The sequence below is a fragment of the Terrapene carolina genome, unplaced genomic scaffold (genome assembly GCF_002925995.2).
Source record: "Terrapene carolina triunguis isolate 2854851 unplaced genomic scaffold, T_m_triunguis-2.0 Scaffold838, whole genome shotgun sequence".
Lineage (NCBI taxonomy): Eukaryota > Metazoa > Chordata > Testudines > Emydidae > Terrapene > Terrapene triunguis.
Window position 1 is genome coordinate 2170015 of NW_020665189.1, and position 26518 is coordinate 2196532.

The window sequence follows — 26518 nt, forward strand, 5'->3', positions numbered from 1 at the left end:
AGTATCTCTAAGGGTGAGATTATCTGTATTCAGTTTGATTAGACATAGATTTGCGTGTTTTATTTTATTTTGCTTGGTGACTTACTTTGTTCTGTCTGTTACTACTTGGAACCACTTAAATCCTACTTTCTGTATTTAATAAAATCACTTTTTATTTATTAATTAACCCAGAATATGTGTTAATACTGGGGGGGGGGAGGCAAACAGCTGTGCATATCTCTCTATCAGTGTTATAGAGGGCAAACAATTTGAGTTTACCCTGCAGAAGCTTTATACAGGGTAAAATGGATTTATTTGGGTTTAGACCCCATTGGGAGTTGGGCATCTAAGTGTTAAAGACAGGAACACTTCTGTTAGCTGCTTTCAGGTAAATCTACAGCTGTTAGGGGACGTGATTCAGACCTGGGTCTGGGTTTGCAGCAGGCTAATGAGTCTGGCTCAAACCAAGCAGGGCACTGAAGTCCTAAGCTGACGGGGCAGGAAGGCAGGAGCAGAGGTAATCTTGGCACATCAGGTGGCAGCTCCCGAGAGGGTTTGAACCCTTTGTAATTGGTGCTGAGGGGTTCTCGGGGTCACAACACAGCACTGCCCTGCCCCTCAGCCACAGGCAGTGCCGGCAAAAGACAGCCTGGCCTTTGAACCCACTGCCAGAGCCTTGTGGTTTGTCCTGGACAGGTGTGATTCTGCAGGCTGGCCGAGGCAGGCCTGTCCCCTCTCTGACCTCCCTGACCCATGCCCTGCAGTCAGCGAGTCCCATCAGACTCGGTGGCTGCTGTTCCCAGCAGGTGATCAGCTGATTCTGTAACTCAGTGCTGCAAAGTCAAACCCAGAGACTGTGAGACAGAAGCCGGTGAGCGATGGGCGGGGGAGGGAAGGAACAGGGGAGGGGAGGGGAGGGGGAGGCAGCAGCTTGGGGCAGAAATCTGAGACACCTGTGTGATGTTACCTGCTGAATAATAGAGGAGCAGAGATCCTGCTGGCCAGGAAATGGGATACCAGTCGGCAGAGCTTATCTGATATCTGAGCTCCCAGCAGCTGCATTAACAACTACAGAGAAGGAGCCTTCCTGATAATTACTCTGCACAGTGCAGTTTATGGAAAGGAGAGAGTAGGAGTCTGCCGGAGGACACAGCGCACAGGTCCTGGCAAGGGGAGGTTTGGGGAGAGCAGAGGGATGGACTCCAGGTTCTGGGGGCGAGGGCGGTAGGGTGAGTAGAGCAGGGACGCAGCACAGCAGAGAAGCCAGCTCAAGGCAAAGCTGAGCAGAGCCAGGACAGCAGCTGGAAGTTTCTGAGCAGGCCAGGCAGAGACCCGTCCTGTGCCTGGTGCTGCAAAGCCACTTTCCAGGCCCCGGAGGTTGGCGCACACTGGCCACAGCACTCTGGCCTGGCAAAGCTCATCTCCATGTCGAGAGGAGGGGAGATGGTTTATATCCCGGACGACTCTGACTTCAGCTCATTCAGGGACCAGTGCGAGAGCCTGGAGGGCTGGCATAGCCAGTACAACAAGGGTGGGGTGATGGTGTGGAGCCAGACGCCAGGGGAGAGCCGGACAGTGCAGAAAATCAAGGTAAGAGCCGAGTGCAGGTGCAGTCAGTGCCACAGCAACAGCATGCTTTGTCCCCCGGTGCTGGGACTCCCCGCCAGTACCCACTCTCATCCCCTCCCTTCGCTGGACACAGTGCTGCCAGGGCAAACCCCCGTTGTGGCCAGGGGTCTCTCTGCCACTTTCAATCTCCTTGTGTGTTTTGGAGGGTACAAATCTGCCTTGACTTGTTTCACTAAAGCTGCTTAGTGCCAAGTTTCTACATGTGTGTACACACATGAAAACACACGTACACACGCATGCATGCCCACATACACGAACATCTGCACACACATTCTGTGTTTGCAGCATAGCTAGTTCTAGACTCCTGGAAGCCTTGGTGTCACTTAGGCCTGGGCTACACTAACAAGCTAGGTCAATCCAGCTACGTCACTCAGGTGTGTGAAAAATCCACCCCCTTGAGCGACGCAATTAAGCCGACCTGACCCCTGGTGCAGAAAGCACTAGGTTGAGGGAAGACTTCTTCTGTCAACTGAGTTACCACCCCTCAGGGTGGCAGATTAACTACAGCAATGGGAGAACCCTTCCCATCTGCAGCAGTGAGTGGCTACACTGAAGCACTACAGCGCCCAGAAAGTAGTTCAGCTTCATTTTCTGATGAGTACCCATTTACAGGCAACTGTGCTTTATTTGTGCCAGGCCTGAGCACTGGCACCTCTAGGCTTGGCCGTTCAGAGCTCTGGTACTTCTGGGCTTCCTGCATCAGTTATGAATGTAAAAAAATGGCTTGAGCCCCAGCAGCTCTTTCATTACAAATTAAACGCTGGTGGGCATTTGGGACTGCTGTTGCCTACCGACTCACCCATCCCCACATTAGAACTGAAGCAAGAGCAAATAAAGGAATCTGCAACTGAGCAAGCCTGGGTCGCTGTTCAGCGCAATGCTCTATAGACTCCAGTGGTGTTCCTCGGGGAGTAAGGGTTGGCAATCTGGGCACTCTTGGAGCCCACACAACCAAGGCATGAGGACTGTGGTGCAAAGTAGACTCGCTCATTTACACTGGCACCCCTCTGTGGTGTTGTCTTAAAGCGACACTGTCAGGTGAAAAATCCTGCTTGAAACAAACATGTTTCTTTGCCTTCATCCCTAAGAGCACTGTAGCCTATTCACATGGTAAGGTTATCTAAACACCCACCCGGGTGCCTGCTGTTTGTTTGCTTCTTGGCTTTGCCTTTGTCTTCTCTGGGTTGATGCTGCACAGTGGGAGTCAGTTTCCCTCTTAAAAAGAACAGGAGTACTTGTGGCACCTTAGAGACTAACAAATTTATTATAGCATAAGCTTTCGTGGGCTACAACCCACTTCTTCGAATGCATCCGAAGAAGTGGGTTGTAGCCCACAAAAGCTTATGCTATAATAAATTTGTTAGTCTCTAAGGTGCCACAAGTACTCCTGTTCTTTTTGCGGATACAGACTAACACGGCTGCTACTCTGAAACCTGTCAGTTTCCCTCTTGTTCATCGTCAGTTTCACTCCAGGGTTCTGAAGGCTGTGATGTTGGGGTCACACATGCAGGGAATGGCTTTGGGACAAAAACAGTTATTTCCTTTAGAATCAAACATAACACGCCCCTGTCCTGCTGGCCTGAGAATGAGCCATATGCGTTCTGAGCCAAGCTGGAGCTGGCTGTGTCCTGTTCATTGTTTAAACTCACACTTTGGGGTGTCCTGGGACATGTTCAGGAGAAGCCTTGCTAAGAATAGTGAAGGCTCGGAACGCTCTGCTGGGAAGCAGGGAGAGCTGCTGTTGCTGAACGATGTAGATTAGCCAAGTTCAAATGCCTGCGGTTCTCTTGTTACAGTTACAATGGCCCGGACCCTGAGCCCTGAAGGTACTCAGGTGCCTACACCCCTGACTTAGGCACCTAAATCTCAGATGTGCTTCTCCACTGCACAACATTTGCCCCAACCCTGTAGGCCCCTAAACTCACTCAGTGCCTAAGTGTCTGTCTTGGCGCATGAGCCCTGCTGCCACTCTGCTCCCCGCAAACTCTGAGTGATTCACAAACCAGAGAAAGACAAGCAGTGGCGCTAGAACAATTTTTACAGTGGGGATTCTGAAAGTCAGTGGTCCCCAACCTTTTTACCTTGCACCCCCCCCTTACCCTATTTGTGCCCCCTCTCCCCAGAGCTGGCTCCGGGAGGAGGGGGACGCGAACAGGGGTAAGGGGGCTCAGACTGGGACCACAGCTGGGGGTGGGAGCAGAGCCCCAGGTGTGGGCCTTGCAGCCAGGACCCTGGGTGCGGGGCCAGGAAAAGAGCCCTGAGTGAGGGGCCAGCAGCAGCCAGAACCCCGGGTACGGGGCCAGGAAAAGAGCCCTGAGTAAGGGGCCGGCGGCAGCCAGGACCCCGGGTACGGGGCCGGCAGCCGGGACCCCAAGCAGGGCCGGCGCTTCCATTTAGGCGACCTAGGCGGTTGCCTAGGACACCAGGATTTGGGGGGGCGGCATTTTGCCGCCCTCGGCGGCAATTCGGTGGTGGGGGGTCCTTCCACGCTCCGGGTCTTCGGTGGCAATTCTGCGGCGGGTCCTTCACTCGCTCCGGGACCCGCCGCCGAAGTGCCCCGAAGACCGGGAGCGCGGAAGGACCCCCCCGCCGCAGAATCGCCGACGACGACCGGGAGCGCGGAAGGACCCCCGCCTAGGGTGCCAAAAACCCTGGCGCCGCTCCTGACCCCGAGTGCAGGTCCGGGACTGAGCTGCCACTTCAGCTTTTGACAGGAAAAGTCCTCTTTCCAAAATCACCAGACAACTTGCATATTAGAGGGAGCAGGTTTATAGCTGTAAGACACTTCCACTTTCCATATACATTGAGAAGAAAGCTCTTAAAGCACAACAAATAGTGAAAGGACAGTTGAGGCCCCTCATCTAGACCGTGTATAAGTCATCTTGTAGGTTCCACTATCTCCGAATTTAACAGGAAACCTCTATGCACTAGTGCCCACCTCTCCCCCCAAACCCCACCCCCCCAGTTCCCAACCACCACATTGCACAGGGCAGTTCTTGGCACATTCTTTGTGCCACCCACTCAGTCAGCCTGAATGACCCAGCCTGCATTGCAGGGCGGTAGGAGAAAGTTTGGCAGTGGGGAGATCACTGACCAGGTTTGTTCAGATTTGCCTTGCAAGAGAAGCTACTATCCTCATGCTTCCCACAAGCATTTCCAGTACCCCATGGCAAGCATATTTTGCTAACTCTGAGGGGAAACAAAATATGCAAGAGGCTGAACTGTGACACATAACTTTCACGGGTTCCTTGATAGTATAGTGGTAGGGAATGGAGGCACTCTGACAGCTCAGGTCTGGGAGCAGAGCCCCGGGTGCGGGTCCAGCGGCAGCCGGGACCCCACATGTAGGGCCAGTAGTGGACCCCGGGGCACGGGGCCGGGACCCCGCACAAAACTGGGAATGCTGCAGCATCCCCCACACCCCTAGTTCCCACCAGGGCCGACGAGAAGGGGGGAAGCCGGTACAAATTACCGGGGTCTGGCGGTCCAGAATAGGGCCCAGGGCCTGGCTTCCCCCCACTCTCGTCAGCCCTGTTTAGCCGGTCCGCCCTTGCTGGGGGGCCCGAAAAAAAATTTTCACCGGGGCCCAAACCCGCTCTCAACGACCCTGGTTCCCATGCCTATGGAGACAAGGTTTCACCTGCCTGTCTTGTGTCAGTAGGCGTGCTTATTCACGGTTGGAGTGTGCCCCATTCAGAATCTGGATAGAGGAGGAAGTAGTGGTGCCCAATGGGTAGCGCACTCACCTGGATATGGGATACCTGGGTTCAGTTCCTCCCCACCTCCAGGTCAGAGGTCTCCCACTGCTTAGGAGCATGCTCTAAGCGCTGAGCTGTGGCATATTCTGCTAGGGTTTCCTCGGTCTCTCCATGAAAGCTGTTCCACTGTGGCTAATAAATAAATCTCTTCTGTTGGAGCTGCATTGGTCCCAGGATATTAGAGATACTAGGTGCAGGAGGGAATAGCTTTTATTGGACCGATGTCTGTTGGGGAGAGAGACAAGCTTTCGAGCTTAAACAGAACTCTTCAGGGCTGGGAAAGGTACTCAGAGTCTCACAGCTAAATATAAGGTGTAACAGATTGTTTAGCATAAGTAGATTACTCATATTGTAAGGGACCTTTCAAGGTGAAGTGGCCGGTTCACACCTCTGTAGTCATAGGGCAAAAAGGGGGTTAGTGGGTTACAGCTTGTTGTAATAAGCCATAAATCCAGTGTCTCTGCAAGACCATGATTTGTAAGCTATGTCTACACTGGCAATTGAATGACAAAACTTCTCATTCAGAGGTGTTAACCCTCCCCCCCTCCCCCCGAAAGACAAAAGTTTTGCCAATGACAAGCGCCAGTGTGAACAGCGCTTTGTCATCAGAAACGCTCTCCTGCTGACAATGCAAACGCCGCTCATTGGGGGTGGAAGTTTTATGTCAGCGGCTACACTGCGTGACTTTTAGCGGCATGGCTGTAGCGACACAGCCATGTCGCTAAAAGCTGTGTAGTGTAGACATAGCCTTAGTGTCTAGCAAAGTTATGAATTTAAGATCCCACGCTTGTCTTTTGAAGGTCTTGTGCAGGTTTCCTTTGAGGACAAGGAGGGGCAAGTCAGATGTAGAGTGGTCGCTTTGTGAAGAGGGTTCACCCACAGGTGATAGGGTATTTTTGTCTTTTATCATTTTTTTGTGTAAGTTAATTTGAGAGCATAGTAATGTTTGGTTTCACCACGGGTCACTTGCAGGTTTAAACTAGTGTAAATGGTGGATTCTCTGTAACTTGAAGTCTTTAAACCATAATTTGAGGACTTCAGTAACTCAGCCTGGGGTTAGGGGTCTATTACAGGAGTGGGTGGGTGAGGTTCTGTGGCCTGCGATGTGCAGGAGATCAGACTAGACGATCATGATGGTTCCTTCTGACCTTAAAGTCTGAGTCTCCTCTCATGAGGTAGGTTTTCCATTCCCCTGATCACCTAGTAGCCCTTCTCTGCTCATGTTCCAGTTTGAATTCATCTTTCTTAAACATGGGAGACCAGAACTGCACACAGTATTCCAGATGAGGTCTCACCAGTGCCTTGTATAATGGTACTAACACTTCCCTGTCTTTACTGGAAATACCTCGCCTGATGCATCCCAGGATTGCATTAGCCTTTTTCATGGCTGCATCACGTGGGTGGCTCATACGCATCCTGTGATCAAGCAATACATCCTGGTCTTTCTCTTCCTCTGTCACTTCCAACTGATACATCCCCAGCTGGGTATCTCCAACTCGTATCTAGTGCAGCTGATTTAACAATAACTACTGTGTTCCTGGCAATATCGTGTTCTGATGACTTTAGCAATGACCCATCTTAACTGGGATAAGAAACTATATCTTATTTTCTAGTAGATAGAGATAAATAGCTATATCCATGTACTGTAGTTCTCCTACATCAATGTTCATTGTAACTGTACTGATCATGCATTGTCGAGGTGATCTGAATGTTCTGACATAAGTTTTCCATGAAAATGTTATTGTGTCTTTAATTTATTTATTAAGATGGATTCTCAGATATTTATATTTTTTATTTATAGCAAAAATTCTTGTTGTTAGTCCCTAAGTGCATGACCTTCCACTTTTCACTATTAAATCTCATCCCATTTCTACTACTCCAGTTTACAAGGTTGTCCAGATCTGTGTATGATATTCCGGTCCTCCTCCATATTGGCAATACCTCCCAACTTTGTGTCATCCACAGATTTTATTAGCACACTCCCACTTTTTGTGCCAAGGTCAGTAATAAACTGTTAAATAAGATTGGTCCCAAGATCAATCACTGAGGAACTCCACTAGTAACCTCCCTCCAGCCTGACAGTTCACCTTTCAGTATGACCCATTGTAGTCTCTCCCCTATAAGCAGTTACTTATCCACCTTGCAATTCTCGTATGAATCCCCATCTTCTCAGATTTAACTAATAATTTCCTATGTGGAACTGTATCAAATACCTTACTGAAATCCAGGTAGATTAGATCTACTGCATTTCCTTTGTCTAAAAAATCAGTTATCTTCTCAAAAAAGAAATCTGGTTGGTCTGGCATGAGCTACCTTTTGTAAAACCATGTTGTATTTTATCCCAGTTATTGTTAACCTCTATGTCCTTAACTTCCTTCTATTTCAAAATTTGTTCCAAGACCTTGCATGCAGTTGAGCTCAAACTAACAGGCCTGTAATTTCCCAGATCACTTTTTTTGCCTTTCTTAAAAGTAGGCAGTATATTAGCAATTCTCCAGTCATAGGGTATGACCCCCAAGTTTACAGATTCATTAAAATTCTTTGCTATTGAGTATGGGTTGTAATTGTTTAATGATATCTTGTATGGGTTCCATTGTGGGGTGTGTCAAGGCTGTATCCCCACTTTGAACTTTAGGGTACAAATGTAGGGGCCTGCATGAGGACTCCTAAGCTTAACTACCAGCTTAGCTTTGGTCCGCTGCCACCATCTCAAGAATTCCTGCCCTGGGAAGCCTTGAGAAACCTTTCACCAATTCCCTGGTGAACACAGATCCAAACCCCCTTGGATCTTAAAACAAGGAGAAATTAACCATCCCCCCTCCTTCCTCCCACCCTCCTTTCACCAACTCCTGGTGAATACAGATCCAAACCCCCTTGGATCTTATAACAAGGAGAAATCAATTTGGTTCTTAAAAAGAAGGCTTTTAATTAAAGAAAAAGGTAAAAATCATCTCTGTAAAATCAGTATGGAAAATAACTTTACAGGGTTATCAAACTTAAAGAGCTCAGAGGACCCCCCTCTGTCTTAGGTTCAAAGTACAGCAAACAAAGATACACACTCTGGTAAAAAGGTACATTTACAAGTTGAGAAAACAAAGTAAATCTAAGACGCCTTGCCTGGCTTTTTACTTACAAGTTTGAAATAGGAGAGACTTGTTTAGAAAGATGGGGAGAACCTAGATTGATGTCTGGTCCCTCTCAGTCCCAAGAGCGAACCCCCCCTTAAAACAAAGAGCACACACAAAAGCCTTTCCCCCCCCCAAGATTTGAAAGTATCTTGTCCCCTTATTGGTCCTTAGGGTCAGGTGTCAGCCAGGTTACCCGAGCTTCTTAACCCTTTACAGGTAAAAGGATTTGGAGTCTCTGTACACAGGAGAGCTGTTTCCCTTCCCTTTATAGTTATGACAGGGTGGTAGGTGACAATGAGGGGTGTGCTGCTGGAGAGGGTTGTTTTTTTTTCCATATTGCAGCAGACTCTCGTAGCATATTTGGGTGGCCCAGTCCATGATGCAATCTACTTCTCTGGTGGCATATCCTTGTTTGGTGAAGGCGGTTTTCACTGTGTTAAGATTTCCTCCTCAGCACATATTCTGTGGGATCTGCCTGGCTGTAGATAACAGATTTCTTGGTGTGTGAGGGGTGGTTACTGGATCTGTGACGGTAAGAGTGATGATTCATGGGTTTCTTGTATATAGATGTCTGTAGGATTCCATTGCTGAAGCTGGTTCTAGTGTCCAGGAAATTAATGCTGATGCAGGAGTGTTTTAGAGAGAGTTTAATGGATTGGTGGTGTTTGCTGAAGTTGTGGTGGAAGTCTATGAGGGAGTTTAGGGCATCTGTCCAGAGGATGAAAATATCGTTGATGTATCTCAGGTATATCATTGGCTTTGTGGTGTGTTTGTCCAGAAATTCTTACTTGAGAGGCCATGAAGAGGTTGGCATATTGGGGATTCATCCTAGTACCCAGGGCTGTTCCCATGGTTTGGACAGTTTGTTGTTGAATGTAAAATTGTTATGGGTGAGGATGAAAGGGATGAGTTTGGCGATGTGTCTGGGGTTCTCCATTGTCTTGTAGATAAGAACATAAGAATGGCCATACTGGGTCAGACCAAAGGTCCATCTAGCCCAGCATCCTGTCTTCCAACAGTGGCCAATGCTTGGTGCCCCAGAGGGAATGAACAGAACAGGTAATCATCAAGTGATCCATCCCCTATCACTCATTCCCAGCTTCTGGCAAACAGAGGCTAGGGACACCATCCCTGCCCATTGTGGCTAATAGCCATTGATGGACCTATCCTCTATGGACTTATCTAGTTCTTTTTTGAACCCTGTTATAGTCTTGGCCTTCACAACATCCTCTGGCAAAGAGTTCCATAGGTTGACTGTGCATTGTATGAAGAAATACTTCCTTTTGTTTGTTTTAAACCTGCTGCCTATTATTTTCATTTGGTGACCCCTAGTTCTTGTGTTATGAGAAGGAGTAAATAACACTTCCTTATTTACTTTCTCCACACCAGTCATGATTTTATAGATCTCTATCGTATCTCCCCATTTCCAAGCTGCAAAGTCCCAGTCTTATTAATCTCTCCTCATATGGAAGCTGTTCCATAGCCCTAATCATTTTTGTTGCCCTTTTCTGAACCTTTTCCAAATCCAATACATCTTTTTTGAGATGGGGAGACCTCATCTGCATGCAGTATTCAAGATGTGGGTGTATCATGGATTTATATAGAGGCAATATGATATTTTCTGTCTTCTTATCTATCCCTTTCTTAATGATTCCCAACATTCTGTTCGCTTTTTTGACTGCCCCTGCACATTGAGTGGATGTTTTCAGAGAACTAGCCACAACGACTCCAAGATCTTTCTTGAGTGGTAACAGCTAATTTAGACCCCATCATTTTATACGTATAGTTGGGATCTAAGTTTCCTGTAAGCTGCCTAGCTGTGCAGCCATGCAGCAGCCTATTTAGTGTTGTGCAGGCACTCAGGGAACCCGTCCGGGGACCTGCCGTGGCCAGGGGAGGGGTGGCCCTCCCCCAGCCCCAACCTAGCCTGTTACCGAAATATCGGGTTCACCTAGCTGAGAGCCAATAACAGCCAGACAGGGATAAGGAAGAGTTGCTTTATTCTGCAGAAGAAAGGAGAGCTTTGCACCTTGGTACAAAAACTTTGTTTTACACACATTTTACAGATTTTTTTTAATACACATTTAGACAAAGGCCCTTGCCGTGTTAACATTTGATTGGTGGTTGTTAGACCCGTGCTTTTGCTATCTGGTCAGTGAAAACCGGCTTGGGACCAGCTTCAACTACCTTAAGGCCTTGAAAGGGAAGACAGTTGAAAAGTTCAGGCTACTGTGTACTTAAGGTGTCTGCTTCCCCCTAATGGCTGCTGGCTGACATAACGGCTACTAGCTGTTAAGGGGGGTCACTAGTAACTTTTACAGTTCCCCCTTCGGGCCTGACAAATCCAAATTGTCAGACCCGTTACGCAATTTGCGATTAAGCTGGAGGGAAAGATATCTAGAGACAAGCGGTTCTGGAGAACCATTTGCCTTAGTTTTTTTTTGTGCGGTTGCCAGGTCCACCAGGGCATCGGTGGTAGTTTAATTTTTTAGATGTTTTGGTGAATTACTTAATTTTACATGCATTTTTTTTATGGACCTGGCGGGATTCGGTATGTGGGAGGCCACACTTTCCTAATTGGTCCATATGCTTGGAAGGAGCATTGAGAACGTTTGCACTTTTACCCAGAAAGTTTCCAAGTATGTTTTTATGGCTACAGATTAGATAGTACTCCTGATGTGTTTGTAAGGGTAGTGGGCCAAGCCTGAACATGCTAGATTTTACTGCAATGCCTTTTCAGCCTTAGTGATATTTAATACCATTTTTGTTAGCAACTTCTGGGTTATAGAACTAAGGGCGGAGATAACATGTAACTCACCAATTCCAGCCTGTACCTGGGTTAGCTGTGCTCCAAAAATAAGGCTAGTGGCCTTTTCTAATTGCTTTAATTTTTTATTATGTTTTTGGCTTTTAAAAATATTTTAAACTGCTGCTGCACTATTGGCCCCATCCCAAAGGGATCCGGTTAAGTTTTTTTTTTTTTAAGAGGAAATAACCCAAGCCGTTTGTTGTGCTAATTTAATGGCAGCCCCCTGTGAGCAATTTGGGTATGTAGAGGTGATCTGGAAACTGGATAAGGGTAATGAAAATTTGACAGTTCCTAGTGTAGTGTTAATTACAGTTTATTGATATTTTAATACTTTTTTTTTTGGTGTAGTACTATACCACATTTTTAAGTATGGGTTCCACAAGTTTCTTCCTGCCAGTGTATAATTTTTTGTTTTTTTACCAGGGTCAGTTTTTAATGTTTTTTGTAGGTAGGAATTCCTGGACTTTGGTGGTTCCAATGAAGCAAGTGGTTTTTTGTTTGTTTGTTTGTTTGTTTTTTTAAACAGTTTTGGTTTAGTATTTATACAGGGGAGAGGTTACTAGCACATTACCCTGTAATGGTTTTGAGTTTTTTTTTTTTTTAAATTTAAAGGACAGCAGAGCTTGTTAGAGGAATAGGCTTATCAGTCGGAGAGTCCTCCCGAGGTGGAGGGGTCTTTTTACAGTGAGAAGCATGGGTCCAGGTAGGCAGTCCTTGGCACTTCACAGCGGTGTTGGTGGTTAACAGGACTGGGAAAGGGCCTTTCCAGCATGGAGCCAAAGCAGTCTTTCATTGGTGGATCTTTACATAGACTTAGTCTCCTTGTTTCAATGAATGGCAGGGCTGCTAGGGTCTTTGGGTAGCACTTCTTTTATCTGTGAGAAGAGAAACCTAACACATTTCATTAATGCCAGGCAGTGTTTTGCAGATTTTATAGTTGCTTGGGCACATTCAGGCCCCCCTTTTCTTGGCTGTTAGCCAAGTCTTAGCTGTGGGCAATGTCCTTGGATGGGGCCAGCATCTTATTTTTGGACTGAGCTTGCTAGCTATATTTTTTTTTTTAAGTTAACTCGTTCTGTTCTTTTTTCTTCTCCTTCTTTTTGGCTTTTTTTAACCTACAAAGGAAACTTTCACTTTTTACTTATACACCTTTTTTTTAACAATGAACACATACACATTGCCATTATACAGTACATTAGTTTTATTACTTAATGTATGCCATGTACACCCTTCCAGTAAAATAACTTTATTACAGAGCTTTGGAGCAACAAACCAGGACAAGCACACACACTTTTGAGGAGTCCACTCGGTACAACCTCTGGTGTCCAATAGCTTTCCTCCCTTCCCAGCCCTCTGGCTAGAAATCTGAGGTAGCCAGAAGGATCCCATGGGCAATATGGGGAGTGGGTTAACCTTCCATGTCCTTGCTTCCAAAGACTGTTGGTATGCAAATTTTAATAACAATTTTGGCCATAGAACACAAAAATAATTCCTATTGTGCCAGTAAATGCATGGTACATTGAATGCTATTCAGCTGGCATCCATTTTCTCTGATGATCTGAAAGACAAAAGAACAGAGGTCTACCCCTTCTGGGCAGTCAGTCATTGCTTAAAATATTTTTTTTATATACACATACTTTTGTTGATTTTAGGCAAAACAGAGGCATTACCCCATATTTCCTAGTATTTGTTTTATAGGCAGCCCAGGTTTCAGTGGCTTCTACCTTATTAGTTAGAAAATTGCATTAATACAGATGCTTTCTGGCTTGCTTTCAGATTCAAAGCTATCCACAGCTTAAAGATTTTTACTTAAAAAGGGACACAATTAACTTTCCCAGACTTTTGATTGCCTTTTACTTCTAACTTCTGCTTTCAAACATAGTGATTTGAAAAAGACAACACAACCTATATTGGTAGGTTTGCATTTCTTTTACCTCTACTACAATATACACTGCACATGTTCTGGGGAAAATGCACATCCTCTCCACAATTCAATTTCCACAACACTAGCCACATCAATTTTTACACAAGGTGTAACTATTTCTTTTTTTGGCCATTTACTTAACATATAATTCAAAGGGCTATCCTTAGAGGATTTTACCAGAGACCCACCCATCTGCCTGCTGACACTCTAACAGAGAATTACACAGAGAACAGAGGGAATTATGGCCTAATAGGATCCTATTACAGGAATTTCTACTAATACTGACCGCTACAGGGGACGGGACAGAAGGATCCCAATTCGACCTCAGAGCTTCATCGCACGCGATGGCTTCCACTCTGAGGAATTACGAATGAGAGGCTCAGTTCCGTCCACACACCTAACGCCCAAATGTATAAGACAGAAATTCATTAACCGGTTAACCAGAACAGAACCAGACCAGAACCAGAACCAAATAGTGTCTCCTTATCCTATTAGGACTCACCTTATCAGAACACGAACCCCAGGGGCCGTGGTGAAGCAGAGAAAAGGGGCGAAACACCCCGTTGGCGCCGTTCCCAGTTCACCGCAGCCGTCTGGAGTCCAATGTCCAAGCTAGGAGAGTCCCGGCGGAGTCGCCAGAAACTGTCACCGAAATATCGGGTCCACCTAGCTGAGAGCCAATAACAGCCAGACAGGGATAAGGAAGAGTTGCTTTATTCTGCAGAAGAAAGGAGAGCTTTGCACCTTGGTACAAAAACTCTGTCTTACACGCATTTTATAGATCCTTTATACACATTTAGACAAAGGCCCTTGCCGTGTTAACACTTGATTGGTGGTTGTCAGACCCGTGCTTTTGCTATCTGGTCAGTGAAAACCGGCTTGGGACCAGCTCCAACTACCTTAAGGCCTTGAAAGGGAAGACAGTTGAAAAGTTCAGGCTACTGTGTACTTAAGGTGTCTGCTTCCCCCTAATGGCCGCTGGCTGACATAACGGCTACTAGCCGTTAAGGGGGGTCACTAGTAACTTTCACACTAGCCCGGTCCCCAACCTGCCACTGCCGGGGCGGCCTCCCGGCCCCAACTATGCCACAACTCGGACCTGCCGTGCCCGGGGTGCCCCTACCCTGGCCCAAACCCGGACGGGGCGGTGCGGCATGGCCTGGACCCAGCCGCAGCCAGGGCAGTGTGCTTCAGGCCCGGACCCAGCCATGGTTGCCCGGCCCGAACACGGGCGGCACGGCCTGGACCGTGGCAGCACGGCATGGCCTGGACCTGTTGCGTCCGGGGCACCCGTCCCTGAAGTCAGCCCTGGCCAGACCTGCGGGGGCCGAGGGAGGGGTGCCTATCCTGTAGCTCCCACCCCAGAGCTGCCCCAGCGGGGAGAGGCACCTCTCTCCCCTAGCCCAGCTGCTGCTGCGGGGAGAGAGAGCTGGGGGTGTCCTCTCTCCCTGCTGTAGCCCAGAACACCTTACTGCACCCCAAACCCCTCATCCCTGCCCCCACCTCAGAGCCCGCACCCCCAGCCGGAGTCCTCACACCCCTGCATCCCAACCCTCTGCCCCAGTCCTGAGCCCCTCATCCCCAACCCTCTGCCCCACCCCTGAACCCCCTCCCACCCTCCGAACCCCTCGGCCCCAGCCCCACCACATGAATTTTGTTATGTGCACCAATATGAAGGTGATTAGAGGGAACACTCATTGGGATTATGTTTTTCAGTGTGCAATACTTTGCATTTATCAACATTGAATTTCATCTGCCATTTTCTTGCCCAGTCACCCAGTTTTGTGAGATCCCTTTGTAGCTCTTCACAGTCTGCTTTGGACTTAACTATCTTAAGTAGTTTTGTATCATCTGCAAATTTTGCCACCTCACTGTTTACCCCTTTTTCCAGATCATTTATAAATATGTTAAATAGGACTGGGCCCAGTACAGACTCCTGGGTGAAACATTTACCTCTCTCCATTCTGAGAACTGACCATTTATTCCTATCCTTTGTTTCTTGTCTTTTAACCAGTTACTGATCCATGAGAGGACCTTCCCTCTTATCCTATGACTGCTTACTTTGCTTAAGAGCCTTTGGTGAGGGACCTTGTGAAAGGCTTTCTGAAAATCTAAGTTCGCTATATCCACTGGATCCCCCTTGTCCACATGCTGTTGATCCCCTCAAAGAAGTCTAGTAGATTGGTGAAGCATGATTTCCCTTTACAAAAATCATGTTGACTCTTCCTCAACAAATCATGTTCATCTATGTGTCTGATAATTCTTTTCTAGTTTGCCCGGTACTGAAGTTAGGCTTACCGGCCTATAATTGCCGGGGTCACCTCTGGAGCCTTTTTAAAAAATTGGCGTCACATTAGCTATCCTCCAGTCATTTGGTACAGAAGCTGATTTAAATGATGTTATATACCACAGTTAGTAGTTCTTCAATTTCACATTTGAGTTTGTAAGGAGGGGCGTGTGTCTCTCCCCTTCTGACAGGGCGGGAGGCCATGCCGCCTCGCTGTTTTTCAAGCAGGGCGCAGCTCCCAGCTGGTGAGTCCACCTGGTGATTAATCCAAGTAGCAGTTAGTCCCTCTGCCCAATCCCTCAATCAGGGCAGTGAGCGGTTAGCAGGCCTGGCCAACAATCAGCCCAGGCCTTAGTTAGTCTCTCTGCCCCACTCCCTCAATCAGGGCAATTCACAGTTTATAGCTCAGGCTGAGTCCCTGTGATACAGCCCAGCAGTTCAGGGTTGGGAATTAGCTCTCAACTCAGAGCGACAGCAAATGCTCCTGGCGCCCTAGCTCCGGTGGGCGCCAGCCCAATTCAGGCCTCCTGGCTTATTAGTGGGGAGGTGGCCACCCTTCACAGGTAGTGGGATGCAGGCCCTCCCACTCCACTGCGTCCCAACCCAGGGCCCTATTAGTGGCAGGGTAGTTTGCCGCTAGGTCAGCGGGGATCTGCCCACAAAACGCTGGCCAGTTCACAATAGTTCCACAGCCAAACCCTATTTGGTGTCCCTGGGCTTCTTTCTACCCTCCCCAGTTTGGGGCACCTGGGTTCTGGGGTCATCCTGGGTCTCTCTGGGGTAAACAGCCAATGGCAGCCCCAGCAGTTTGTCGGCATTGCTGGTCTCCAGCAATTCAGGTAACTCCTCTGGTCGGGCAGCCGTCTCCTTCAGCTCTGGGCCCCGGCAGCAAGGAAGAGATGTCCTGCTCCTCTGGCAGCCCTCTCCCAACTGAGCTAGGAGGCTGGCCTTTTATAGTCCTGCTTCCTGTCCCGCCCCTCTGCTTCTGGTGGGGCGGCTGCAGGTGGGCTGGTTCTGCCCACCAGGGGGCAATCTCGGGTCTTTCCCCTTCTGACAGGGCAGGAGACCGCGTCTCCTTGCTACAGAGTTCCTTCAGAACTCTTGGGAGAATACCATCTAGTCCTGGTGACTTATTACTGTTTAGTTTATCAATTGGTTGCAAAATCTCCTCTAATGACACCTCAATCTGGGACAGTTCCTGAGATTTGTCACCCAAAAAGAATGACTCAGGTTTGGGAATCTCCCTCACATCCTCAGCCATGAAGACAGATGCAAAGAATTCATTTAGTTTCTCTGTAATGGTCTTATTGTCCTTGAATGCTCCGTTAGCATCTCAATCGTCCAGTGGCCCCACTAGTTGTTTATCAGGCTTCCTGCTTCTGATATACTTTTAAAAAAAAATCTATTACTTTGGCTAACTGTTCTTCAAATTCTTTTTTGGCCTTCCTAATGATATTTTGACACTTCATTTGCCAGAGTTTATGCTCCTTTCTATTTCCCTCAATAGGATTTAACTTCCACTTTTTAAAGGATGCCTTTTTGTCTCTCATTGCTTATTTTACTTTGTTGTTTAGCCATAGTGGCACTTTTTTGGTTCTCTTACTGTGTTTTTTAATTTGGAGTATACATTTAAATTGAGCCTCTATTATGATATATGAGGCAGGCAGCGATGCCGTCATTGTGAGGGATGTTGGTGTATAAGGAGGTGACATCCAAGGTGGCAAGCATGCTGTTCTGAGGGAGGCTGTTAATGTTGTGGTGTATCTGGGGAAGTCAACTGTATCCTGAAGGAAGCTGGCCTTTTGTGTGGTGAGTGGTTTGAGGATGGTTTCTATGAGTCCCGATATTCCTTCAGTAAGAGTGCCATGGCCAGATAGGATGGGTCTGCCTAGGTTCCCTTGTTTGTGTATCTTGGGAAGCATGTAGTAGGTCCCTGGGAATGGTTTATGGGGGATGAGGTTGTAGAGTTTCTCTTGGAGTTGTTTGGGGAAGGATTTGATGATATGCCTGGGTGAATTGTGGTGTGGGTTCTTCTTTGAGTTCTTTATTGTAGGTGGTGTCGGAGAGTTGTAGGTTGGCCTCATTGACGTAGTCTTCACAGTTGAGAACTACAATGGCACTCCCTTTGTCTGCTGGTTTGATCACTATCAGGTGGTTGAATTTCAGGGACTGAATAGCTGTTCTGTCAATGGTGGAGAGATTGCACTGGATGTGATATTTGTTAACGATTTCTCCTTCCGTTTTTTTCCTGATTTTTTTAATAACAATCCATATTCAATGGGGAGAACATCCTGAAATAAATTTTTCCTGAACCCCCTCTTCTGGCCTTCAAACAACGCCCCAACCTCACCAAATTCATCATCAGAAGCAAGTTCTCCACAAACCAGGACACACCAACTCAAAGCAGCACCAGACTCTGACAGAACAACAGATGCAAAACCTCTAGACATATCTCCATTGCTACGATGATCCACAGACCACACCACACATCTTTCAGCATACATGGGTCCTACACATGCCTATCACAACATGGGGTGTATCTCATCCAGTGCACTAAATGCCCCAATAACAACAGTGTGGGTGAAACCAGACAATCACTACGCTCTCAAACAGAGGTGCTGACTTCCTGAGTTCCCGGGGGGCGCTCAACCTCCGCCCTAGGCCCCACCCCCATCCATCCATTTTTTTTCCGTGGGTGCTCTAGCCACGGAGCACCCACAGAGTTGGCGCCTATGCTCTCAAATGAACTCTCACAGAAAAACAATAAAAGATAAAAACACCCAGTCACCTGTGGGTGAACACTTTTCACGATCAATCACTCAATATCTGATCTCTCTGTCCCTGTCCTCAAAGGAAACCTGCAGAAAACTTTCAAAAAACAAGCCCGGGAGCTTAAATTCATAAAATTTGCTAAACAGGAAAAATCATGGCTTTAACAAAGGGTATGTCTACACTACAAAATTAGGTCGATTTTATAGAAGTCTATTTTTAGAAATCAATTTTATACAGTCGATTGCGTATGTCCACACTAAGCACATTAAGTCGGTGGAGTGCATCCTCACTACTGTGGCTAGCATCGACTTATGGAGCGGTGCACTGTGGGTAGCTATCCCACAGTTCCCGCAGTCTCCGCCGCCCATTGGAATTCTGGGTTAAGCTCCCAATGCCTGATGGGGCAAAAACATTGTCACGGGTGGTTTGGGGTACGTCATCAGTCACTCCTCCCTCCATGAAAGCAACGGCAGATGTTTTGCGCCTTTTTTCCTGGGGTACTCGTGCAGACGCCATACCACGGCAAGCATGGAGCCCACTCAGCTCACCGTCACTGCTGCTGTTGTGGGCAAGTCTACTGTGGGGGCTGCTGTGATCCAAGTAGCCAATGCAATCATTGACGTTCTGTCATCAAGGGTAGTGACTCTGGGAAATGTGCGGGCCTTTTTAGATTTTAGGTGCATCATATTCCTGTCCTTTGTTGCTAGTGAAGAAGTCTTGCAGCCGTACATTCCAGTCCGGTCGGCGCTGTAACACCCCGTAGCACTTCTGTGGTTGACACATGTAACAGCTCCAGGGCTCTTGCTCTTTTGCCTTGGCCAAGGTACCTTGCCCTACCCGGACCTCCAAGCATTCGACACAGAAGCACCTGCAGCAGCTGGCATTGTTACACAGCAGCAGCCCCTTGGCTTCGCAGCAGACGGTGCAGTAGGACTGCTAACCGTCCTCATCAGACATGTAGCTTGGCCGGGGGTTCTGGGAACGTCTTCCCTGCCTAGCTCCTAGCAACCTCCAGGGCATGGTGTACGGCTCCCAGGGCCACCCAGAGGATTACGGGGGCCTGAGGCAAAGCAATTTCGGGGGCCCTTTCCATAAAAAAAGTTGAAATACTATAGTAACATGTATTTGGAAATGTAAAAAATAACCAGTGAAATACATTCAAAAATTAATTTTTAATAAATTGAAAATACACGAAATACATTATTTAAAAACAGTAAATGCTTTAATGGTATGTATACATTTGCAATTACATAATGGGCTGTCACTGGGTGATGGTGATGGTTGGTGCCAATGGGCTGTTGCTGCCTGGGGGTGGCGCTACTGTTGCCCAGGGCTGGGTGGGGAGCTGGGCTCTGGGTCGGGGGGTGCCCGGCTCAGAGGGGCTGGCCTCAGAGCTGGGGGTCAGGGCTGGGGGGGCTGGGGTCGGGGGGTGTCCGGCTCAGAGGGGCTGGGCTTGGAGGTGGGGGTCAGGTGGTGCCCAGCTCAGAGGGGCTTACCATGCTGCTTACCCCCGCCTCTCCCAGAGCCTCAGCAAGCTGCGTCCAGGAGCTCCTGCCGCTCAGCCCGCCGGAGCTCGCAGCCCCACCCCCTTACCACGCGGCTCCAAGCAGGAGGACCTCAGGCCCCACCCGAGCCACGCCACTGCAGCGCTGTCCAGGGCCGCTCCTGGACATGACGCGCTGAGGCGCCGGGGGATGGGGGAAGGCAAAGGTGCGGGGGAGCCTCTGACATTCTCATGGGGCCCTGGGGCAAATTGCCCCACTTGCCCCCCCCCCCCCTGGGTGGCCCTGACGGCTCCACCGCTTCCGCTGCAACTCTGCTCTCCTGCAACTCTGCTCTCCTGCTCCCTAGCGACGAGCTCAGGGGATCCATTCTGGTCCTCCTGGATGCTGCTGGCAGCAGACTGTGCAGTAGGACTGCTAACCGTCGTCATCTACCGCTTCCGCTGTAACTCTGCTCTCCTACTCAGGGGATCCGTTCATGAAGCCTGGACAGTAGTAAGGAGCAGTTCAACTTTAGGCTGCGCAAGTGCAGAATGGTGGTAGAATGTGCCTTTGGACGTTTAAAAGCTCGCTGGCACTGTTGGTCAGACCTCAGCGCAACCAACATTCCCATTGTTATTGCTGCTTGCTGTGTGCTCCATAATATCTGTGAGAGTAAGGAGGAGACATTTATGGCGGGGTGGGAGGTTGAGGCAAATCGCCTGGCGTCCGATTTTGAGCAGCGAGACACCAGGACAATTAGAAGAGCACAGCAAGGTGCGCTGTGCATCAGAGAGGCTTTGAAAACCAGTTTCATGACTGGCCAGGCTTCGGTGTGACAGTTGTGTATGTTCCTCCTTGATGCAAACCCGCCCCCTTTGTTGATTTTAATTCCCTGTAAGCCAACCACCCTCCCCTCTTCGAAATAAAGTAACCATTGTTTTGAAACCATGCATTCTTTCTTTATTAATTCCCCCCTCCCGCCTTTTTGGGCATCTGGGTGAGGAGGCTATGGAACATGGGGAGGAGGGGAGGCGGTTATACAGTGGATGCAGCGGGGATCTGTGCTCTTGTGGGCTTTCCTGCAGCCCCAACAGATGCTTTATCATGTCCGTTTGCTCCCCCATTAGCCTCAGCATCACGTCCTGCCTCCGCTCTTCGCGCTCACTTAATTCTTTCCTGGCCTCTGCCACTGAATGCCTCCATGCATTAAGCTGTGCCCTATCAGTGCAGGAGGACTGCATGAGCTCAGAAAACATGTCATCGCAAGTGTGGTTTTTTTGCATGGCAGGGCTCTGTGAGTTATGCATTAGTGATACTGAGCTGCTGAGATACAAGGCCTGTCCTGCTGGAACACCAAAGCACTTTCATGGATGGTGCCCACACAGTGCAGCCCATGATCTCCACCGCCCTCCCCCAGCCCATGATCCCCAGTCAGTGCCATGGTCCCGTGCAGGCTCCGCTAGACACGAAGGGGAGAAGGGCTCATGCTCCGAGAGGAGAGTGAGGTGCTGTCCAGGGTTCTATGCTGTGCTTCTAAATCTGAGCTGGCCCCTAGTGCAGCAGGGGGCGCTCTAGTGCTGCGCTGGCTGAGGCACTAGCCACACATGGGCATACACACCACCCATGGCATGCTCGGGGCTGCCAGCATTCCAAGAGTCACATGGATGCTTGGAGCCCACAGCAGGCTGCCATAGTCAGATCCCCACTGGCGGCATTTCCCTCCTGTGGGACTGGCCTGAGCCCAACCGCAGCAAGCCCTGGACGTGGGAACTAGTATGGAGCGCAAGCACCTTAGAGTAGCTGGGAAGGCCCCCGGGGGTTAACTAGCCAGCAGGGGCAGGGTGTTCCCAGAAGCATGTTTATCCCCAGGGGGAGGGTCCCTTGGACTGCTCTGCTCCAGTTGAGGCTGCACGGATTTCGCAGCCTGCCTTGTGGTCAGCAAAGGCTCGAGGGGGAGTCTGGTGACGCTCCCGGGGGCTATTCAGGGTAATAACAGAAAATGCATTGAGTCCTGTAGATGAGCAGCTGTTCTGCATCTTCTCCAGCCAGTGATCGCAGGGCAGGAGGAGAGTGGCCCTGCCATTGGGGAGGTCACCAGAACAGAGCTGGCCCCATGGCACAGCTGCCATGCCATGTCTGTGACACAGGGACTGTCAAAGGCACCAGGACATCACCTGGGGAGACCGACATGGACAGACGGGCACACGGCCAGGAGCAGCAGAAGGGTCAATATACCTGTGGGCCCCTTACTGAATGAGGGAGGCAACCTAGTGACCGAGGATGTGGAAAAAGCTAATGTACTCAATGATTTTTTTGCCTCTGTCTTCACAAACAAGGTCAGCTCCCAGACTGCTGCACTGGGCAGCACAATATGGGGAGAAGGTGACCAGCCCTCTGTGGAGAAAGAAGTGGTTCGGGACTATTTAGAAAAACTGGACGTGCACAAGTCCATGGGGCCAGATGCGCTGCATCCGAGGGTGCTAAAGGAGTTGGCGGATGAGATTGCAGAGCCATTAGCCATTATTTTTGAAAACTCATGGCGATCAGGGGAGGTCCCGGATGACTGGAAAAAGGCTAATGTAGTGCCCATCTTTAAAAAAGGGAAGAAGGAGGATCCAGGGAACTACAGGCCAGTCAGCCTCACCTCAGTCCCTGGAAAAATCATGGAGCAGGTCCTCAAGGAATCAATTATGAAACACTTAGAGGAGAGGAAAGTGATCAGGAACAGTCAGCATGGATTCACCAAGGGGAAGTCGTGCCTGACTAACCTAATTGCCTTCTATGATGAGATAACTGGCTCTGTGGATGAGGGGAAAGCAGTGGATGTGTTATTCCTTGACTTTAGCAAAGCTTTTGATACGGTCTCCCACAGTATTCTTGCTGCCAAGTTAAAGAAGTATGGGCTGGATAAATGGACTGTAAGGTGGATAGAAAGCTGGCTAGATCGTCGGGCTCAACGGGTAGTGATCAATGGCTCCATGTCTAGTTGGCAGCCGGTTTCAAGCGGAGTGCCCCAAGGGTCGGTCCTGGGGCCGGTTTTGTTTAATATCTTTATTAATGATCTGGAGGATGGTGTGGACTGCACTCTCAGCAAGTTTGCAGATGACACTAAACTAGGAGGCGTGGTAGATACACTAGAGGGTAGGGATCGGATACAGAGGGACCTAGACAAATTAGAGGATTGGGCCAAAAGAAACCTGATGAGGTTCAACAAGGACAAGTGTAGAGTCCTGCACTTAGGACGGAAGAATCCCATGCACAGCTACAGACTAGGGACCGAATGGCTAGGTAGCAGTTCTGCAGAAAAGGACCTAGGGGTCACAGTGGACGAGAAGCTGGATATGAGTCAACAGTGTGCTCTTGTTGCCAAGAAGGCTAACGGCATTTTGGGCTGTATAAGTAGGGGCATTGCCAGCAGATCGAGGGACGTGATCGTTCCCCTTTATTCGACATTGGTGAGGCCTCATCTGGAGTACTGTGTCCAGTTTTGGGCCCCACACTACAAGAAGGATGTGGAAAAATTGGAAAGAGTCCAGCGGAGGGCAACAAAAATGATTAGGGGTCTGGAGCGCATGACTTATGAGGAGAGGCTGAAGGAACTGGGATTGTTTAGTCTCCAGAAGAGAAGAATGAGTGGGGATTTGATAGCAGCCTTCAACTACCTGAAGGGGGGTTCCAAAGAGGATGGAACTCGGCTGTTCTCAATGGTGGCAGATGACAGAACGAGGAGCAATGGTCTCAAGTTGCAGTGGGGGAGGTCTAGGTTGGATATTAGGAAACACTATTTTACTAGGAGGGTGGTGAAGCACTGGAATGCGTTACCTAGGGAGGTGGTGGAGTCTCCTTCCTTGGAGGTTTTTAAGGCCCGGCTTGACAAAGCCCTGGCTGGGATGATTTAGTTGGGAATTGGTCCTGCTTTGAGCAGGGGGTTGGACTAGATGACCTCCTGAGGTCCCTTCCAACCCTGATATTCTATGATTCTATGATTCTATACCTGGCACTGTGGGCAGCACAGGTCCCATGGGTGGAGTGGGGGGGATAGCAGTAACATACTAGTGGGTAGGAAGGGAAAGGGAATTTAAAAATTGCTACTTGCCTATTAATGGTGCAAACCAAATTCTTCATCTTCCATTTGTTACTCATTCCTCCACACCCCACCCTGCACCGAGTTTCACAACACGGGGGTACCTCCCCACAGGGGCCCTGTGTATCACAGCATGGGGGTACCCACCTCACGGGTACCTGCCTCACAGGGCCCTGGGTATCACCGCACAGGGGTATCCCCCAAACAGGGGCCCTGGGTATTCCCGCATCGGGGTACCTGCCCCACAGAGGTCCTGGGTATCCCCACACAGGGGTACCTGCCCCACAGGAGCCCTGGGTATCACAGCAAGGGGCTACCTGCCCCACAGGGGCCCTAGGTATCCCCGCACGGGGATACCCAGGCCCCTGTGGGGTGGGTATTGCCGCATGGGGATACCCCCCACAGGGTGCCTGGGTATCTCCGTACAGGGTATCTGCCCCACGGGGGCCTGAGTATCTCTGCATGGGGGTACCTGCCCCACAGGGGACATTCCTAACTATGAATGCTTTTACCATCTCTCCTGCCTGCTGGGCTAGCTCTCCTGCACTGCTCATGTGTGATGTGCATCCATCAGGAAGGGTGTCAGAGGGGCAGAAAACAATACATCAGCCATGGGCTCCCACGGTGTCTGGCCCAGTGCATTATGGGCCAGTGCTAGCTGGGGAGATTCATTGAGATTCAATATTGACTTCTTGAGCTGCCTCTATATACACTGATTGCCCAGTCTGTGGGATGTGGGACAGCTGCTCCCCCTCCTGAGCTAGACAAGGTGCACTGTGCCCGCCCCCACTCACTCTCCTGACCTGACCCCCCCCCCACACACACTCCCCGTTGTGAGGCTAGCCCTGCAGCACAGAGGGAGGAAATTGTTCCTCTGCCACTGAAATGGAGCTGGGGCCACATGGAGCTGAGCTGGAGGTGGCTTAGGCCATGTACAGCTTTGCCCCCATCCAGAACGTGTACAGGCTGTGTGAACATGGGCAGGTGGAGAGTCTCTTTAGGCGAATGGCCACGCAGTGTGTGTCCTCTGGCGGGTGTGTAACTGTGCATGGAAGCGTGTGTGTGGGGGGGTGATTCTCTGTGTGTGTGTGGGGGGGGTGATTCTGTGTGTGGGTGCATGCACACACATGTGCTGTGGATGGCAGAATGGCCAAGTGCTTAGGCATCAGCTGGGGCCTTGGAAGGCGTGGGTTCAGGTCTCTGCCACGGTCTCCCTGTGTGACCTTGGGCCAGTCACTCAGCCTGCCTGGGCCTCAGTTTCCCCCCATTAAATGGGGCTGTTGGTGCTACCCGGCCTCCCCAAGGTGGCTATCGATGTGGGGCTCAGAGAATACAACAATGGGAGCAGGTACATGGCATAACTATTGCAACTGCTTTAGAAAACTTGCACTGAATGCTCAGCCCATCGTAACTCAGCAACTTGCAGCCACGACCAGGGTGCGAGGCAGTCTGGAACTCACGTTCTGTTCTGAACCCTCACTCAGATCCTCCCCAGAAGGCTGGAGACAGGGAGTGAGAGGGCAGACTCTGCAATCAGTCTGGCAGTGCATCGTGGTCCATCAGTGCCACTCAGTGCACGCGCCTTGAAGGCAGAACTTGCACTGTTGTCACCAAGGGCCTGGCTTGGCTGCAGAATCATTGTGGCAGGTGGTGCACAGGAGGAGGGAGCCCGACCTGCTGCCCGGAGCTCAGGCTGGCAGTCAGAACAAGCCTGTGGAGCAAGCATGTCTGAGATGAAGTCGCTGGGGGAGCTGCACCCACAGCTCACTGGGCTGTTTACAGAGGCATATTCAGTTCAACAGAACACAGGCACTCTTAAAACTTCACATGTCTGCAATCCAACACCCTTAGCTCTGCCCCCAGCCCCGCTACCCAGGGCTCGTAGGGAGCTTGAGGAGCAGCCCAACTTCAGAAACGTTTCACGGCACTGCCCCTGCCGAAAGCGCCCCGATTCTGGCCATGGGCTTCAGTGTGACTGTGGGACCCTGGTGCTCGCCAGGCCGGGGGGTTGCAATGGAGCCTGTGAATGGCTTGGGAACAAGGGGGTGCAGGCCAAGTGGGGTTTCCCATCTATGTGGCACAGTCTGGGGGTCCCTGGATCGCCGGGGGCTGGGGAGGGACCTGTTTCTGTGGGGCAGGATGGTGTTTTGCAGGGGGGCTGGGTTGCAGAGGGGCTGAGTTGGGGACTTTGGCCTCTGCTGGAAAAGCCATGGAGATCCACTGGCTGGGAGCTGGGGTGTTCCTGGTGGGCGGGGAAAGGGGAGCTGACACAGGAGGAAGCTGCAGAGACGTATGCCCCAATTTCCCAGCTGTGAAACTCTAACCCCAGTGAGCTAGGGATGCTTTAATGCATGGAGTTCTTGTAAGCGTCTTTCTGGCTGAGCTCTGCTAAGCCCACCTCTCAACACCTCCAGTTAGCTGAGTCAAGCTGCAGAGCTGGGGGCTTGGAACCTGCCCACCCCAACCACACTGTTGCTCAGATACTCTTCAGCATTGCGCAGTTGGCCAAGTGCACTTTGGGCGTATCCTCACTGGCCCTGCACAGGCAGTACAGCAGAAGAGGGGGCCCGGGCCTCTCTGTCCTAGGTACAGCTTCACCGTGCACCCAGCAGTGCCCATCAGGGCAGGGGCCAAAGGCTGCAGGCCTAGGAGGTGGATGTGCGA

General features: G+C 49.8%; 1 protein-coding gene across 1 annotated transcript in view; it reads left to right on the forward strand.

Moving 5' to 3' along the window:
• The first annotated feature begins 1404 nt into the window (after positions 1-1404).
• Positions 1405-26518, forward strand: part of LOC112115920 (START domain-containing protein 10-like) — a 40541-nt gene continuing 15427 nt past the window's right edge. The window contains exon 1 of the mRNA XM_026660834.1: positions 1405-1569. Coding sequence (XP_026516619.1) covers positions 1405-1569 — 165 coding nt within the window. The remainder of the gene's footprint in view (positions 1570-26518) is intronic.